The sequence below is a fragment of the Podarcis raffonei genome, chromosome 3, assembly GCF_027172205.1.
Source record: "Podarcis raffonei isolate rPodRaf1 chromosome 3, rPodRaf1.pri, whole genome shotgun sequence".
NCBI lineage: Eukaryota > Metazoa > Chordata > Lepidosauria > Squamata > Lacertidae > Podarcis > Podarcis raffonei.
Genome location: NC_070604.1, coordinates 59,341,942 through 59,360,963, shown reverse-complemented (window position 1 = coordinate 59,360,963; position 19,022 = coordinate 59,341,942). Strand labels below are relative to the sequence as shown.

The window sequence follows — 19,022 nt, the reverse complement described above, 5'->3', positions numbered from 1 at the left end:
CAAAAGAGATTTCTATTTTGTGCAGTAGCTATTCAGCTGTATTTAATGGATAGGTCAGGAATCCCCTTCATGCTGGCATGATTGTGGCTTTACTATGGAGGCCTGCTTGTCATTTACTTCATGTATAAATGGTACTGGGTTCACATAGCTAGTTATAACACTTGTTGATACTTTACAATGTCTATGCAGGTCAGTGTTAAATGTGAAAGGAGGTAGTGCTCAGTGGCGGCCACCAAGAATTGAAGCAAAGACTGTACCTAGAATGAAAGACTGGGGGAGTTCCAGTTCTTAGCCTTCCATTTCCAGGACCAAACACTATTGATAGTCAGCTATTGCATATGTTAATTGCAAAGGAGCCGTCCATAAAATCACAGAAACCTAAAGGGTCAAAGCCAAAGGTTATGTACGGAGCTAGTAGATGAACAAAATGGGCTATGGGCAAGACACCAACACTTCCAGTGGCCTCCCAAGACACCCACTGGAAATTCCAGTAGTGGTGTTTTTAGTGACAGTGTAGGGCAAAATGGAGTGTTCTACAATAGCTGTGAATCCACAGGACCCAATGTTCCCTTTGTCTCCTGACACCATATCAGCTTTGGACTACCACCCACCCAACTGCAGGCTATGGATGTGATGGTTTTCCACCAAGTAATCTATCCACGTCCCACACGAAAGGATGTCTTTGCCCAATGTTAGCAATTGTACAGAAAGTCTGTGAGAGGTGTATTTTCACAGATGGTACTTAACCAAAATAGCAATCTGTGGTTTGGCTTTCTGCCTATCTCACTACATTACAAATTTCTGCAGATTCCCTATCCTGGCAGATTAGGCAAGGCAGGAGAAATGAATGGGTTTTTATAGAGCCATATATTATACCATCTTTTTCAAGCACTGTGTAATCTTCAGCACATTGTGTTTCATGTTGATTTTCAGCACACAAAGTCCTACAATTAACCAGTGTCCATTCCTCCTTTGATAACTAACTTCAAGATGACATGGGTGCAGACCCATGTGGAAACAGAGCTCAGGTGGTTGATAAAATGTAGTTTATTAAATTATAAATTTTGTAACAAAAACCAGACGGAACAAGAAAACAAACAAGCTACAGGGACTAGACGGAAGAGCCGATGAAGACACCATGAAGTGTTTACAAGTAAAACTCTGCAACAGAAGTTATTTTACATTTCATTCAGGAAGATGATTGCTCTTTGTTTAGTAAAACATCTGAACTTTAGAAGTCACACCTACTTTATGTTAAAATTAAGCATCTGGTTCATACCCCCAATTCTTGTTCATTTCCAGTTCACTTTAGTTTTCCTTCCATACATCAATCCATGCAGATAGTAAAGATACTTAATGCAATGAAGAATGATGACATTTCCAAGTTGTACAGTGAATATACACTGGTCAAAAAGGGGGACAGGGTTTTACTGGGGATGAGCATATACTACAAAATAAAACGTGAGACATTTACGAAACTGGGTATTGCTAAGTAGCTGTCAAACCATTAACACACCCCAGGGTTTTGTTTTTTTCTTCAAACATTGAATCTTCCAGCCAAGACATTAAGAGATTTTCTTACAAGTTCAAGGACCAGGCTTGGTTTTCCCTTTCCCCTCCTCCCACCCTGAAACACTTTGAATACATTGCTAGGCTGGAATGCAATGCCAATACAGACAAAATGTACATATACAAGACTGAGTTTTCAAAACATGGCTCTAGATTTAAACTTCAGTTACTGTGCACTGTCCATCAGGCCTTCTAGACCTTACACTGGTGCTTCCCACCCCACTCCCCACCACTGGTCTATCCAAGGCTGGCTGACTTGCATTCAGATGTCTCTGCTGAGCAGAGGATACAGGCAACTGAAGTTGGGCAGACACATCCTCACTATCGCTGCTAGCATCCGATTCTGTTTCCTCAATGGAGGTGTCAAGAACTGGCACCCTACCAGAAGACGATGATTCATGGTCTTCCTCTCCCTCACCCCTATGGCTCCTTTCAACCATACTGTCTCCATTTATTTGCAAGTTGGCAAAAGAGTTCTCTAGAGTGCTTGCATCAGGTGATGGCGTTGCAGGGCTTGTCGGTTGACCATCTAGTGAAGGAAGGGGTCTAACAGAAGCAGTTGCTAGAGGCTGCCCAGCAGCAGCTCCTAGAGCTGGTGTGCTGTCTGCACCATCAGCAGAGCTCTCTCTTGCTAGATTGATAGCATTAGAGTCACAGTCCAACCTAAGCCCAGCCACTCCCTTCTTTGGAATATCTATTATGTCCCGTTTTATTTTCCTGCGACGTCCATGCTCATTTCGCCTATACTGAACCATGTTCTCAAGATCTGCCACATATAAGAACCCAGCAATTAACATTTCAGTGCTCTTTTTACCTTTGGAAAAGGCATCTTCCAGCTCCCTACTGGTACGTTCATCATACTGCCACCATCCATTTCTGCCTTCATAGTACCAGGCATATTCCCCATTGCCTCTACTGGCTGCTTTGAGTTCCTCAGGTGACAGTAAGGTTGGCTTATCAAGAAAGTCCTCCGGGATCTCCTGACGACAAAGTGCACATCTCTTTCCCAGCCAGGAAGCTCCTTTCACACACAGATAACAGAAGACATGTTTACAAGGCAGACTCACAGGGTGGACACATGTTTGCAGACAGATAGCACATTCAGGGACCATGAGAGATGGTGCTGCACCGGAACATGATTCATTTGTCTTCTTGTTTGTGGGAAGCATGTTGATTGAGTGATCGATCTCACCGCAACCGGCCATCCTAGAGAACAACAAAAGTATCATAATTTGGCAGGACCTACTGTTAGCCTACTTTGCTTAACCACAGGACTTTATCCTAAACAGTTTATAACAACTGAAAAAAGCTACAAAAATGTACATGAACAGCATCATATACAGACAAAACAAAATATCAATCTGCAATGACAATCAGTGTGCTGCAGAAAATATGGGCTGGAAGATCTGGGTTCAAGCTGCTGCCTGCGCATGAAGCTCACTCTACAAGAATGAAGTAAATGAGCAACCTAATATATATAAACGACAGGATGCAAATATGATAGTTTACAGTACCACACTAGAGAAAGGGTGAAACAAAATTGCATATTAATGTTTCAACACCAAGATAGCTGTCCTCCATAACTACTTTGCCTCTGATCACCACTGCTAGTGCTTAGTTAAGTAACATGGAACTTCTGGAACATTGTGCTGGGTGACTACTGCTAAGCCCTAGGAATTTACACTATAGGGTCCTATCTGGTCCCTCATTATCTGCATGAAACATTCAGCTCCCTCGCCTCTGATTGAAGTTAGGCAATGAAGTTTAAAATTGATACTTGAGATCACGGGGGGGGGGGGCTGGATGATGATGAATAAACTGAGAATATGTAAATGGTGGTAGTAGTTCCTATGTGTCATCTGTTCTGGATAGGGGTGCCCACAGATCCATCTTCATCAATGCAGGGCCAGTATGGTATAGAGTACCTTCCACCAGCTATGTCAGATGCAGCCCCTCCTGGAGAGATACAGCCTACCTACAGTAACTTTGCTATGCTACCACAGTACCTTGTTCAGGGGCTTTCTGCTCAGAAGCTGCCATTAGTATCTTAGCAGCTGTTTTTGGTACTAACCAGGACTCGTTATTGGAATCATATCTTGTCTGTGCGTCAAGATCTCTACTGGCTACTGGTCTGTTTGTAGAGCCAATTTACTGCACTGGTGCTTAACTTTAAAGCCCTGCAGAGGTTGAGACCCGAATACTTGAAGGAACATGCTTCTGCATCAACCTGCATCAAAAGTCTTCTCTAGTTACCCTGCCATCTCAGGTAAATGGCAAGTAGAGAAATGACCTTCTTATTGCATTTTATTTACTTGAATTCCTTCCCCAGATGGGCCTGCCTGGCACCCATTTTAATGTATTTTCAGTGCTATAAGCACAGATCTCCTTATTTCCCCATACTCCCCATCCAAGGAGTTTATAACATCTGTATCACTGCAACTTTTTATTCTTGTAGGCATTTTATTTATTTGAAGCATGTTGCTTACATTCAGTAGATTGTATATTCTGCATATGTGTATAAATAAAACAAGTGTCATTCATGCTCCTTGCAATTTTTGCTGAGATGACAGTGAAGTGAACAAATGTCATGGCTTTTTGTCAAAGAATTAATGAACCCATCACAATCTGTACAAAAGAGTGTTTGGCCTTGGTCAGTCTTGACTCCCTACTTTTTGCATATAGCACAGCACAATATCACAAAAAATTGGACACAGTTAAGTCAGAGGATCTGGGTCCCAAATCTTGATTATGTGTTTTCATTTCACAAACACAAGGCCAGAAAAATATTTGAATAAAGATTTTAGCCCAAGTCTACTGTATTTATTTAGCAAAATGCAGTCAATAGTTGCTTGATCCATCTAGGATGTCTGAACATGTGACTTCAGGAATAGAAAGCCATGGTTATCTGCTTACGTCAGTGGTTTTCAACCCGTGTGCCACGGCACTCTGGGGTGCCTTGAATGATGTTCAGGGGTGCCACGGCAACACTGGCCTCTGGCCTTCTTTCCTTCCCTCCCTCCTCTGATGCCCTCTTGCATCTCTGGCTCCCAAAGGCTTGCACAGCTGTTTGTTGTAGCAACCCTGGCTATAACCTCCACAAGCAAATGGTGCCTCTGGGGCTGGCTTCCAAGGTAAGGTGCAGGCCTCAGGTTCACATTTGGCCAGTCTCCACTGAGCCACTAAGGCTGGGGGCATCCTCTTCCCAGACCCCTGTGGGGCAGTGTGAGGAGGCACCTCCCTTTGGGGAAGTGGGGGCAGCTCAGAGACTAAGGGCGGAGGCAGCGGCTGCCCAGAAGACTCCCAAGGAGAGGGGAGAGGAGAGGAGGCTGAGGGAACACTCCACAAGGGAGGGTGTTTGAAAAAGGGTGAGAGGCTGCCAGCTCTGCAGGCAAGGGGTGACATAACTGGGATTCTGAACCCCACAGGGGTACCACAGAAAGAATGCAGTTGGCCAAGGGAGCCATGGACTCAAAAAGGTTAAAAAATTCTGGCTTATGTATTCCGGATTTTACAAATTTCAAGGTGAGATTTTGTGTGAAGGTTTGTGCAACACACAGACTAAGGCTGCAATCCTATATCCACTTACTTGGGTGTCCCAGCAGGTTGGGAAACCAAGCAGAAAAAAGAGAACTTGGTACACCTGAGTAATTCCACAATTAAAAAGTGACAGCATGCATTGAGATCCTCATAATACCCATTAACAGTACAAAAGCATTTGTTTAGTAAGGGAACAGAGTTCAACAAGTTTAGGCTGGCCCCTGTAATCAAACAAAAAGATGAGATTGCCAGAAACATTTATTTATTTTAAAGATTTATAAGATGGCTCACATTTTAAAATACTGCAGTGTATAGAAAACCAAAATAAGTATAAAAAAATGCACCAGAAACACAGTTAAACATTCCTCACCTACTCCCCTTTACCACCTTCTTATGAATTTACTCAGAAGTAAATCCCTACATTCAGTAGTGCTTAGTGCAAAGTAAGAACTTTTAAGGATTGCAGTTTTAGTCCCCAACCTCACACAGCATCAGATGACCAGGGACAATCCCTTTCCCTCTCTAGCTTACAGCTGTAGCAAGGCAGAAGGGGCTTCTACAGTGCTGGCCTGCCCACTTACTCCAAATACCTCAGCTGCTCATTTTCAAAAGCCAGCCCACCCTTCCCACCTGAAGACAGAACAAAAGAATGGAGCTTGTTTTGGCAGTGGGCAGCCAAGGTTCTCAGAGTTCCTCAGCCACCTACTGACAAAACAGCTAGTTTTAACCTCTCTCTAGCTTGATGTCTGAGAGGGGATGAATTTTTTACTGTGCACTTGTAGTTCACCGTATCAAGTACAAGTCACATTTGAAATACCAACTCCATACTTGGACACATACAAGATCTACATCACATTGACCTTACCTTCTTTTTTTTCTTCTTATCACTCTTCTTAGAACATATTGCAAAATTAAACCATCTTTATAAGTATCTAATCAGAGCTGAGTGCCTTGTTTCCCAGTTAACAACTTATTCTTCTTGCATGCTGCTTTCTGGACATGGGCAATGCCAGCGTCCCACTGCAAGTTAAGGAGAAAATAAAGAGCCATCAGACTTAGAGTAACCAATTATTTATATTTATGAACTATAAATATAATATAAATATATTTATGAACTATAAGTATGAACTATATTTATAAATAGCAGCTTTCTGTCCAACTAGCCATGATAACACACAATGATAATAGTGGCTTACAATACAAGTACAAAAAGAGATGGGAATGAAAATAAGCAAATTTAGTAATCAGCTGTTTTATTGTAGAGCTGAAGGAGACCCCAAGGGTCATCTAGTCCAACCCCTTGCAATCCTGCCCACAGCCAACATTGTGGTTAGCAGCTAGCCACACTGACCCACTGTGCCATAGACAAGGATGTCAGAATCAGTGAACAAAACAGTTCTGGGAGAGAAGGAGCCAAATGGCAGCTGGACCCAGCCAGTTCAATTGCTGGCATTACGTACACCGTCTTGCCTCTCCTGCTGCTTCAATGAGACAGAACAAATGAGAATGGAATTGGTTTTGGGAACAGAGGAGGCAATGGCAAAAGTTTCAGTTAAGCCAATAGCCTTCCAGCTGGAGGCTCTTCCACGGTGAACTCAGTTACTCAGTTATTACATCTGATGCATTTTCTTTTATTTCATGGATATGTTCTCTTAAGTCATTTTAAGATCAAAGTAGCAAACAGTTTTGAGATCAAAGAGACTATGTAGGTGAGTGGTTCTCGTGTCTGAGAAACTGATCAGCTCTGGACAGGTTGCACTCCCTCTGAAGCAACAGGTTTGCAGTCTGGATCTATCTTTGTTACAGGAGGCCCAAGCAACTTAAGTGGCTAGAAGTGTCCTTTACCAACTGCAGCCTGTAGAACACCTACAGCCAGGGAGGACTTTTCCATAGTAGTTCAAGCATTAAGCATTAAGGTAAAGGGGCCCATGACCATTAGGTCCAGTCGTGGCCGACTCTGGGGTTGCAGCGCTCATCTCACTTTATTGGCCGAGGGAGCTGGCATACAGCTTCCGGGTCATGTGACCAGCATGACTAAGCCGCTTCTGGCAAACCAGAGCAGCGCACGGAAACGCCGTTTACTTTCCCGCCAGAGCGGTACCTATTTATCTACTTGCACTTTGATGTGCTTTTGAACTGCTAGGTTGGTAGGAGCAGGGACCGAGCAACGGGAGCTCACCCCGTCGCGGGGATTTGACCTGCCGACCTTTTGATCGGCAAGTCCTAGGCTCTGTGGTTTAACCCACAGCGCCACCCGCCTCCCAGTTCAAGCATTAGTAACTTCAAAACTGGATTACTGCAATGCACTCAATGTGAGTCTTCCCTTGAGCTTGAACTGGAAACTGCAGTTAGTGCTGAATGATGCAGAAAAGTTGCTGGCAGAAGAGAGACATTGTCAACATATAACACCCTTGCTCAGAGATCTCTGTTTGTTACCAGGCAAATTTCAAGGTGTTACTGTTAGCATATACTATAGCTTATAATAGCTTGGGACGAGTTTACCTGAGTGATCGATTTACCCTCTATATCTACCTGACCACTTTGATCTGCAGGACTAACACCACAAAACATTCATTCTGCACTTGTAAGAAATCAGTCTTTAGGTTTAGCAGCACCTGCACTTTGAAACTGTCTGCCTATTGTCATCAGGCAGGAGGCTTCACTTTACTCTTTTCAGTACCGGCTAAAAACATTTCTGTTCAGACAAGCCTATCCAGATATGTAGAAGCTGACATGTGCTTTAATCTATTTTTATTGCTTAACTGCTTATTTTATTTCCATTTTGAATTTTTAAAAGTACCTGATTTAACTTTGTATTTTCTTGACAGTTTTGATGTTTGCCAGTAGAACTGCTAAGTGGTTTACAAAAATAAAACGATCAAGCAGTATACAATTAATTTTGCTAAATAAAATAAAAATCAATCAATTCATGCTGGCAATTAAAGTAAGCTGCTCTAGAATATGTTAGTCCACTGGAAGGCTGGGGAACCAGTCTGTTGAATGTCAAAAGCCATCATATTATTTCTTGAATATTCTATTAGACTATTAGGGCAGGATATTTTGAGGTCTGCAGGTTCCAAGGCAAAGGCACCCAAAATTCAAATCCTACCACTTAACCTAATACAATGCTCTCCTTTCTCCTCATCATATTCAGACTTCTCTCATGGCAAACCTCAAACTCACCCCAAACTGAAAGGTTCTGCTTCACAGCATTTACCAGTCCTGTTCAGTTAGAGTTTTAAAACACAATGTCTAGACAGCTATCTAACCAAGATGCATTACATTTCATTTTCTGCTAGAGAGGTTACACTGAAAGGCACTTTTTATTGAACTTGAGGATGCAGAACTCTCAAATGCCTAAGCAGATCTATTTAAGTGAAATTTTACTGCATACATTAAATTCATCTCATATGAATACAGCTAAATAAAGTCAAGAAATCGACAAGTCCTGCAGAGAGGTTAATGGTAATGTACATAATTGAAAAGAGCTTTGGGAAGATTTTGGCTGAACTTCCAATTAAAACTTTTGAGTAATAACCTCTGCACTGAAGTCCCTTGTGTGCTGCATGTAATTGTTTCACCTTTTTCCTTTTTAAAAAATAAAATAGGCTATAACCAGGCAGACAGGTGTCATGTGATTTTTCTTTTTAAAACATTACTTTAGGGCAGAGATACACAATTCACTTGGAGTGCCACTTTTAGATTTCTACTAACTCATGAGAGCCAGGTGCTATGTTAACAGTAAAAAAAAATAGTTTAAGTTAAAACTGTAACTCCGTATGTTTTTTTAATCTATCATACAACTTCCTGTTTCTCTCTGCACCTCACAGTGGGCTCTCCTCTCTGCATCCACACAGCTCTGTCTGAACTCCTCATAGTGCACTCTCTTGTCCCCAGGATCTTACCCCTTTTTCTGTATCCCACAACTGTTCATTATCTGCAACACTGCAGGTTCCTGCACTCCCAGCTCTAATGTAACAGCACTGTCTTGCTGAAGGCCCTATTTTTCTCAACCAGGTCTCAGTTCTGCCTTTATTCACTGTCGTGTTTTGCTCCATTTCTTTCTCATCCCTGATCCCTATCCCCTTCTTCCAGTGTTCTGCTTCAGAAGCATACTAGCTTTTCATTCTCCCAGAAATTAATATGGTAAATGTGCCTCAGGTGCTCCGCAATGTAACTGGTGGCTGTATGAGGCTAGAAAAACTGTCACAAACTCTGTAACATGCTTCTAAATTCAGGAAGAAACAAGGTACATATAGTGATGTAGTCATTCTCCCATCTCGAATTTTGATACATACTTGCAGGCCTTGTTTCCCCAAAAAGCACAGGAAAAGGTTGCAAACAAAAGGCATTTGGAATTCCCCCAGGAGAGATAAGACCAGTCCACTTGGCCTTACGTTATGCATCAAGGTTAATACCATTAACCATCCACCACCTCATAAGTTGCCTATCAGACAGAACAAATTTGTTCTGAAAAATGTTGCAGTGTAACAGCCTTTGAATCATAAGTGCATGCTACCTGAAAGTCAAAATGTTTTCCACCTGCAAGGATAAACCAGCCTCCAATGGACAGAATGGAAGGAAGATGGATGAATAATTAAAAGAGGAGATAAAAAATTAAAGATTTATCATAGAGTTAAGAAAGTGTGCTTTTTATTGAAATAAGCATATAATTATTTTTAGGAAACGGACCACAGTATAATTATAAGATTGAAGTAATGATATTTTTAAAGGCTATAAATGTTTTAAAGGCAAGTTTAGAAAATGATTTCACTCAATCACTGCATTTAACCTATGATGCACTAAAGATCCAGTACTTACAAACTCTCCTAGCAAGATTAAAATACTTCAATTACATGTTCATCTATCTTTATATAAAGGAACTGTGTGCTTTATTTTGTGGACGACTGCTTATTTACTTCCACTCACTAAACACTGGTTGAATCAGGAAAGTCTTACGGCACATCTGAACATTCTCAGTCTTGGAGATTGTCAGGATAGAGGGGTTGACAAATAGAGATTAACCACCAAGAAAGTGAGGACACAGAGGAAGAGGTGTATTAGATACAGGTAAATCTCAACATGCTGGGGTTACATTCTAGGGACAGTGCATAAAATGAAAATCACATATAGTCAAAACACATTGGGTTCAATGGCGAGTGGGACTCCCAAAGTCTTCATTCCCAGATGCCTGCCCCCTTTTAATTTTTTTTTTTTGTCAAGTGCATAAAGCTGAACGTGCACAAGTTAAACGCATGTAAGTTGTGAGTTACTTTTCTGCAGTTCCTAGGTCATTTGGTGACACCCAGAAAAGGTAAGCTATTCATCTATTAAGGCATGAAAGGGCACAAATGAGCAATGAAATGGTTCAGGAAGAGAAAAATAAGGCTGAAAACTAGAATGATGCTATATAAATGCAACAAAAGCATCTTAGCTAGTAACCTTGGGAATGTAATTCCTTATTGTCAAGTGAGCTGCTGTACAGAACAAAAGTTCTTCCTAGAACCCAAAAGTTTCCCTTCCCCAGTTGACACAGAAAAATCAAATATGACTGTGTAGCTCATTTGAAATTTCACAGAAAAAAATGTGTTGGCAGATGAGCTTGAACTAAAGTACCGTATTTTTCGCCCTATAGGGCGCACCGGCCCATAGGGCGCACTTATTTTTTGGGGGGGGGGGGATAAAGAAAAAAAAATTCCCCCGACCCCAGAATGGGTCCAGGAGCAATGGCGAGGTTGCGCTCAACCTCGCCATCGCTCCCAGAGCTTGCAGGCTGCTACCCGCAAGCCCACGGGCTCTCCAGGCTTGCGGATACCAGCCCGAAGCCCGGGGAGCGCTGCTCAGCGTGCCCCAGGCTTCGGGATGCAGGCTGCTATTCGCAAGCCTAGGGAGCTATGGCTTATTTTGGGGTGTATGCCCTCAGCTTCTTGTTCTCATCTACATACAGTATTTTGTCAATTAATGCCATTATGTCATTATAATTTAATTTAATAGGCTATTTTAGAAGTCCTCCCCCATAAGCATATTCAATATACACCCCATTGAAAGCAATTTAATGTGGAAGATATGTCACATAAAGATGTGTGTTTAGAAATGTGTCTGAATTATGCACATACAAGCATCTTGCTCATACTTGTCTCCTCCAGATTGTGGAAGTGGCTGCGTTTTCGTGGATATGGTATTTTATACTTGATAGATGTGGCAGGACCATCTTTCTACAAATCATATATCCAGACCTCCAGGCAAGGTGACCCTAATGAGATAGAACTATATTGACTCCAGGCCAATTCTTCATTTGGACACACCCCATGCCAAAATACATAGAAAATAAGCAAGGGGGTGGGTCTGTGGGCCACTAGAAATCAAACAGCTTGAGAACACTGACCTCTATAACACAGCAGTGAACTGTATCTGGACTAAAACTCTGGATGCAAAACACATCAAAGGTCAATAATAGCCAAAATATGAAAAAGGAGGAACGGGGCGGGGTTGTCCTATAAAAGGCTTTATGCCACCTCAAATAATATACTCAAATGTCCTGGAGATTGTACCTATAAATGAGGAACGAACAGGGGTGGGGTGGAGTAAGCACTCCCACAACAATCCTTGGGCCACCCCCAAAAATACACTCAAACCATCAGGAGTTAGTTTATACCCCTTTTGTAGTTATTGGTGTGAACTCATACACTAGAAAACATATTGTGCCCACTAGAATCTATGCCACCTTATACAGGACATATATCTTGAGTAGGTTTTATATGATTAGTGGTAGGACAAATATATTATGGGGTACACAGCCCCCAGTTCCTTATTCTCTTCTACATATTTTGACTATATTCTATATATTTTGACATATTTTAAGTCATCTTGTAGAAGACACTCTCCTGTACCACTTGAGGTGAATCAAAGTTTTTAAAGTTCCTTGGGCTTATAATATAATAATGCCAATATCTGCTGAAATAGAGAGAGAGAGAACAAGTTCAGCTTTGGGCCACTATAACTTATATATCTACATCTCCTGGAAACAATTCTCAATGAGACTCTCAAAGTTTAGTTTATGTCATATTGTAGGAAACAGTCTCCTTATTGTGGGGTGCACAACTCCAGCTCCTGTTTACATATTTTGTCTGTTATATGATAGAGTGATACCTTTGATAGTGTCTTGCACCCAAATTGCTGGAAAAGACACAATTCACTGCCATGTCAAAAGGACACTATTCTGGACATGTGTATGATTTGTGGTGTCATGAAACCTTTTTTGGAGTCCATGAAATTTGGCAATACATAATAAATAATAATATATTACTTCAGCCATTCTTAAAACACCCCCAAATCTTACAGCTTGACAAACTCTTTGCAAATATATGTGCCATGGTTCATAAGAGGTACTGCACAATACCGGCCAACAGCACTTCTGGAAAATAGCTTATGCCAACCTGGACATTTTGTCTATTCCTTAGTTTTCCTACCAAACTATGACTTCTATGTCATACAGGTGAAAACTGGCATCTGTAATTACTTTCCTACAAAAGTTTATTACAGGGAGAGGATTAACATCCCATTGAAAACAATGCAGTGCGAATAGCACCTGCACTCAGGTGCTCACTCTGATATTTGCCAAATTCTCTAGATCAAGGGCACTGGCATACAGCTAGTGGACCCAGTGAAATCCATGAGATTAGAGTCTCTCTCTTTTGAAATTACTACTGTCTAATATCACTGCCATTAAGTCTCCCAATATGAAGCGCTATACTCATATAGGATGCTCTCCTCTACCCTAGGGGACACGGGTGGCGCTGTGGGAAAAAGCCTTAGCGCCTAGGACTTGCCGATCGCATGGTCGGCGGTTCGAATCCCCGCGGCGGGGTGCGCTCCCGTTGCTCAGTCCCAGCGCCTGCCAACCTAGCAGTTCGAAAGCACCCTCGGGTGCAAGTAGATAAATAGGGACCGCTTACTAGCGGGAAGGTAAACGACGTTTCCGTGTGCAGCTCTGGCTCGCCAGAGCAGCTTCGTCACGCTGGCCACATGACCCGGAAGTGTCTGCGGACAGCGCTGGCTCCCGGCCTATAGAGTGAGATGAGCGCACAACCCTAGAGTCTGTCAAGACTGGCCCGTACGGGCAGGGGTACCTTTACCATCTACCCTATGCTCCAGTCTAAGCACTTACAGACCAATAGGCATTAATAAAAACATGCTATCACTTTTCTCAGGAAAGAATGCATAAGATACCAGGAGTTGTTAGCACATCTGCATTTGATAAATGACTGTTTTCTTTGGATATGCAGGTGGTGCTGTGGGTTAAACCACAGAGCCTAGGACTTGCCGATCGGAAGGTCGGCGGTTTGAATCCCCGCGACTGGGTGAGCTCCCGTTGCTTGGTCCCTGCTCCTGCCAACCTAGCAGTTCGAAAGCACGTCAAAGTGCAAATAGATAAATAGGTATCGCTCCGGTGGGAAGGTAAACAGCATTTCCGTGCGCTGCTCTGGTTTGCCAGAAGCGGCTTAGTCATGCTGGCCACATGACCCGGAAGCTGTATGCCGGCTCCCTTGGCAAATAAAGCGAGATGAGTGCCGCAACCCCAGAGTCAGCCACGACTGGACCTAATGGTCAGGGATCCCTTTACCCTTTAGTAGGGTTGTAGGTAAAAAAAATTTAAAACTATCTTTCATAAGGATATGTGTGTTCATCTTTTTATACACAATAAATTTATTTGCTTATATTTTAAGTTGATATTCCTTGATACCAACTTGATTTTCCATATGCAGCCACAGTTCTAAAGCTGAATATCATTGGGTACCTCATCTCAAATTTCTAAAAAGCTTAAAAATAATGTGGCCTATTTTTAAAAAAGACTAATTTGATGGAACATGTACAACTGAAAGGCTTGTACACCAAGAGGCATCAGGAAAAACATGCTATGGCATTTCTCTAAAACAGAATAAATTTCAACAATCACCGTCAAATCAATTTATTACTTAGTAGGAGCAAAAGCAATTTGCCCTCTCATTTCAGCAGAAACTGATTACAGACCCAGAATGTTCAATTCTAAATTCAGATACAGAATATATCCTACTGTGATGTGTTCCAGTGGGAAAATACTGGTTCCATTTCAATTCACTTTATTATGCTGCTTACGGAAGTTCTTAAATGTTTTTTGGTTCTGATCATGTATTCTCAGTGGCCACCAGATTTTAACCCGTGTGTCTGTTGTTGTATTGTTCTTCATTTGGACTTTGTCATCTAGATCAAATATGAACACAGCGAAAACATAGAAGCCCATCTTACTTCTGGTAAAAAAAACACAAATAAACTATGTATAAAGCACATTAAAGCATCCTAATAGGCACACTGCATATAATTATTATTCTGGCCTAGATTACCCAATTTGCTGCTATTCAAATATAAGATCTCCTTACTATCTATTCCCAATAGTATTCCAGATTCAGCACAGAAGCAATCTCCTGTGTTTGTTACAAAGTAGACCAGGAACTTATTTTCACCTCCCATTTATACACAGAGAAAACAGCAAGACTCAAACTGACTGCTATAAAGAGCAGCATTAAAAGCACTTAGTTGTCAGATTTCAGAGTTGTGAATCATGGAAGCAAAGTACTTCTGGGTGCTTTCTATCCATGTTATCTCATTGCAATTTAACTTTAAGTAAAGAAAAAGCATTGAAAATATTATCAGGAGTCTTGTAAAGTCATTGAGAAAGGCTGAAAGAAAAAGCTAGATACAGTACCCCTAACATGAGGCCATGTTTTCATGTTAACAATATAAATTTAGGATCAGGACATGAACTATCAAACCAATATTTTCAATCCAAAGCTAGTGTTATTGAGCTTCCACTTGCATGTCTACTGTTCTGAGGTGCAAAAGATGAAGGGTGAAATGGTACAAATCTAGTTATGGGCCAGCACCTGTGGGCTAACATGCATTACTGCATTCAACTGAGCTGTGTTGAGTGCAGTACAAAGGGCAGCAATGGACCTTAAGCAGCATACTGTATCTACAGTTACCTGAATCAGGGCACCTCTGATGTTTTCAGCCATCTCTTATGGGCTACAATGAACCACATTCAATGATTTCCAGGCCAGGATAGTCCTCTTTTCATTTAGTGTTTAATACTTCTAGGACTTATGAAGCACCTTTACACACTCACATTGTCAATGAGTACACCTCCAATTACATCCATCAACATTAAAACAGCTATGGCCTAAGTAATTTGTCCAGCAAAGTGTATCATTTCACTTTTTTAAAACTTCAAACCTCTTGTTCCAAAAGCTGTGGCTATGTTACCTGAAAATTACATATTTTGAACTATTTCAAATTGAGCTAGCTTCATTTGATCTCAATTTTTAAAAAAAATGTGGTTGTGACAAAAATGCGTAAACAAGGTTAGATTTTAATACCCTGTGCAGCAGCTACTACAGTACTTAAATGTAAAGTTTTCCAACTGCAGTCCTTTCAAATTAGAAACAATTACCAATAGGCCCCATGGCCAAATACTTATGTTTAGCTAAGCATCTCATTTTCTCTTAACTGAAAAACATTTTTTTAAAAAGGTAAAATTAAAAGCATACAAATGACACGGTCATTTAAAAGCATTTGTGTACTTCTTTTCAACTACAGCTGCTCTCTCTAGTTGATATGATAACAATATCATATTTATACGGATTATTTTACCCCTCACAATGACAGTTCCTGAATATCAGCTGCTGTCAATTGTATCAAACGATGGTATCATGTGGCTCTTTGTTCTAGTCCCCTCCCCTCAAAGGTGGCGCAGCAACGGGAGAGCCAGGGCAGTGTTGTTTTTTCATACACCCCCCACTGTTTATTTGAGAGGAAAAGGACAAGTGGAACAATATCTCTTTCCACCAACCAGTACTTAAAATCCTGGAAGAGAGCTTTCCACGGTAAACAACAATCGGCCCAACAAGAAGTTGTCATCGCACATTATTGTTGTTGTTGTTGTTATTTACGGGTATCAAGTACGACAGCCTTTCCCCAAATATTCTGCCTGGAGGAGGGAGTCGGATTTTGTTTTTGTTTGTTTGTTTGTTTTTGTTTTACGCTTCCCCCCCACCTTCCGGAAAAACAACAGCAACAGCAGCAGCGACTGAGGCTATGTATGAGAGAGGAAGAAAAACATCTCTAGGAAATAAATGCGCAGTTGACAGCAAGGATGGTCAGGCAGAGAAACACCCCCCTCCCCATAACACTATTAAAAAAGGAGGAGGAGGAGGAGGAGGAGGATACCCCACGCACATCCCCAGTGTGGCTGCGCGTGTCGGGGGCTGGAGGGAGGGAGCTAATGGCTCCCCAAACAAGTGACTATCCGAGGGGAGACGGAGACGAGAGGCCGGAGCCAAGAGGTGACCCAGAGGGAGGGCTGGCGAGCGAAACTCCTCCTCCCCCCCCCAAAAAAAGAGGCCGGCTCGTGCACTCGGGGCGCGCGGACAACGACGACGACACGGGGCCTTTGTTCGGGTCTGCCGCTGCCCGGAAGAAGCGAAGCGGCCGCGGAGAGGCGGGGATTTGGCGCTGGGGGGGGGGGGCGAGCGAAGAAGGCCCCGGACACAATAGAGCCGCCTCCGCCACCACAGCGCCGACTCCTCCATCATCCCCCGAAGGGCAGCGTTCACTCGCGCACTCACCTCCCTCACGGGAGTCGCCTCCCCGCTGCGCCTGATCCCTCCGCAGGCGGTTGAAGCCGAAGAAGCAGCGTCGTTGCCGTCGCCGCTCTGCTCCCGCCTCCTCCTCTTCCTCCTCCTCCTCCTGCCGGCCGTCGTCTGCCTTTCTCTCTCTCTCTGCCTGGCGATTAGAGACTGCTCTGCGCCGCCGCCGCCCCCCCCTCCGCGTGAGGGGCAGCGCGCAGGCGCTCGAGCTCCCGAGACGTCAGCACGCAAGGAGGGAGGGGCGTAGAAGTGGCGCCGGAGGTGGGAGGGGACAAGGCTGAGATGCGCGGCCGGAACGGAAAGGGAGGGATGGGGCTCGGGGGATGGTGTGGGCGCTCTAGCGCCTCTTGCGGATGAGTGAGCGGGTGAGGAAGTAGGACGGTCACCGGCTCTGTATATACAGCGTGTGTAGGAGCCCCAGGATGGCAGCTGTGTTGTGTGGCAGGTGACAGAGGGTTTCGCTAGAGCCTCAAGCCTGGCAGGAGAAATCAGTGGCAATATAACCCTAAGCCAGTAGGGGAACATTTCAGTCCGCCAGGTCACGCTGTAATAATAATAATAATAACAGTAACAATCACAATAGGAACAAAGTCGAAATAAATAAATATAAATAAAAAAAATTGTCCAGTAGCACTTTAGAGACCAACTATGTTTGTTCTGGGTATAAGCTTTCGTGTGCCTGCACACTTCTTCAGATACACTGAAACAGAAGTCACCAGACCCTTATATATAGTGGGAGGGTGGGGAGGGGTATTACTCAGAAGGGTAGTAGGAGATGGGTGATGGACTCAATGGATATGGTAAATAGATTCAGGTAGGTTGCCGTGTTGGTCTGACGCAGTCAATTGAGTCAATCACCCCGTCTGGTGACTTCCGTTTCAGTGTACTGTATCTGAATATTTTTTAAAATTTATTTTGACTGCGTCAGACCAACACGGCTACCTACCTGAAAATAGGAACAAAGGAATGCCACTGGGAGACTCCAGCCTGAAACTGTACATTTGCAATTCATCCATAAGTTAAACTCCAAGGAGAAGTTAAACTCCAAGGATGCAACCATAACTCCTGGTTAGCAGCAGTGGGGCAGAGCAGCATAGCCCCCTCACAGCATCCATAGCCCCACCAGTCAGGGCAGAAAATATGGGAGAGGGGAGAAAGCTTTTTACTACACCAGTACCCAGGCTGATGGGGGGGGGGAGGCATCATCGTCATCATTATTCTTATTATTTATACCCCGCCCATCTGGATCATTAGTCCTGTCACAAGATGGCATCAAGGCAGATGAGATCCAGCAGATTCTGTGTCAGCTCAGCACTGTCTCTTTTCCCAAAATGTGCTGTCGTAAATAGCTACTGTGCTTATTTTGCATACATTCTCTAATTAAACCATCACTATCCTTTTTGCATTTTCACTCCCCCCCCAACCCCACTGCAAAGAACTCCCTGCACCCTTGCAAATATGTTACATTCCTGCAACTGAGGATTACACCTCATGCATTTGGTGAAGCAGACACTGTAGTCCATGAAAACTTGTTCCATAGTAAAAATTGTTAAATAGTACAGTGGCACCTCGGGTTAAGTACTTAATTCGTTCTGGAGGTCCGTTCTTAACCTGAAACTGTTCTTAACCTGAAGCACCACTTTAGCTAATGGGGACTCGCACTGCTGCCGTGCCGCCAGAACACGATTTCTGTTCTCATTCTGAAGCAAATTTCTTAACCCGAGGTACTATTTCTGGGTTAGCGGAGTCTGTAACCTGAAGCGTATGTAACCTGAAGCGTATGTAACCAGAGGTACCACTGTATAAAAAAAAATAGTAAGAAAAAAAAGTTCCACACAATACTTTTTGTTGTTTTTGCTGTAAGACTAAGTCCCATTGAGTTCAGTGGTGTTTGCTCCCAGGTAATTGGGATGAGGATTGTAGCCCAATGCAGCTACTCCTTTGGAAACGGCTTCATAATGTAGACATGCCCAAGCCCAACACTACTTTTATGGTACAGTGGAACCTTGATTCTTGAATGCCTTGGTACTTGAACATTTCAACTCCCAAATGCCAAAAACCCGGAAGTGTTCTGGTTTTGGAATGTTTTTCAGAAGCCAAACGTCCGATGCGGCTGTTGGCTATTGTTTCTGATGCACCTGCACCAATCAGAAGCCCTGCCTTGGTTTTCGAACGTTACGGAAGTCGAATGGACTTCCGGAATGGATTATGTTTGAGAACCAAGGTACCACTGTA

The 19,022-nt window shown here is 42.9% G+C and overlaps 1 protein-coding gene across 2 annotated transcripts; it reads right to left on the bottom strand.

The window, feature by feature from the left end:
• Positions 1–1,032: 1,032 nt before the first annotated feature.
• Positions 1,033–17,014, bottom strand: RNF146 (ring finger protein 146). Of its 2 annotated transcripts, XM_053381850.1 has the most exons (3): positions 16,767–17,014; positions 5,972–6,126; positions 1,033–2,775 (listed from the first exon to the last, which is right to left on the bottom strand). In XM_053381850.1, exon 3 carries the CDS (start codon positions 2,772–2,774, stop codon positions 1,725–1,727), a length of 1,050 nt encoding a protein of 349 aa, XP_053237825.1. In that variant the 5' UTR covers position 2,775; positions 5,972–6,126; positions 16,767–17,014; the 3' UTR covers positions 1,033–1,724. The 2 variants fall into 2 exon arrangements, with proteins under 2 accessions (XP_053237825.1, XP_053237826.1); XM_053381851.1 differs by lacking the exons at positions 5,972–6,126; positions 16,767–17,014 and adding an exon at positions 4,483–4,572.
• Positions 17,015–19,022: the final 2,008 nt, after the last annotated feature.

What these genes read in the sequence shown, in the direction of transcription:
- RNF146 (XM_053381850.1), bottom strand. Translation starts at nt 2,774, where the DNA reads ATGGCCGGTTGCGGTGAGATCGATCACTCAATCAACATGCTTCCCACA.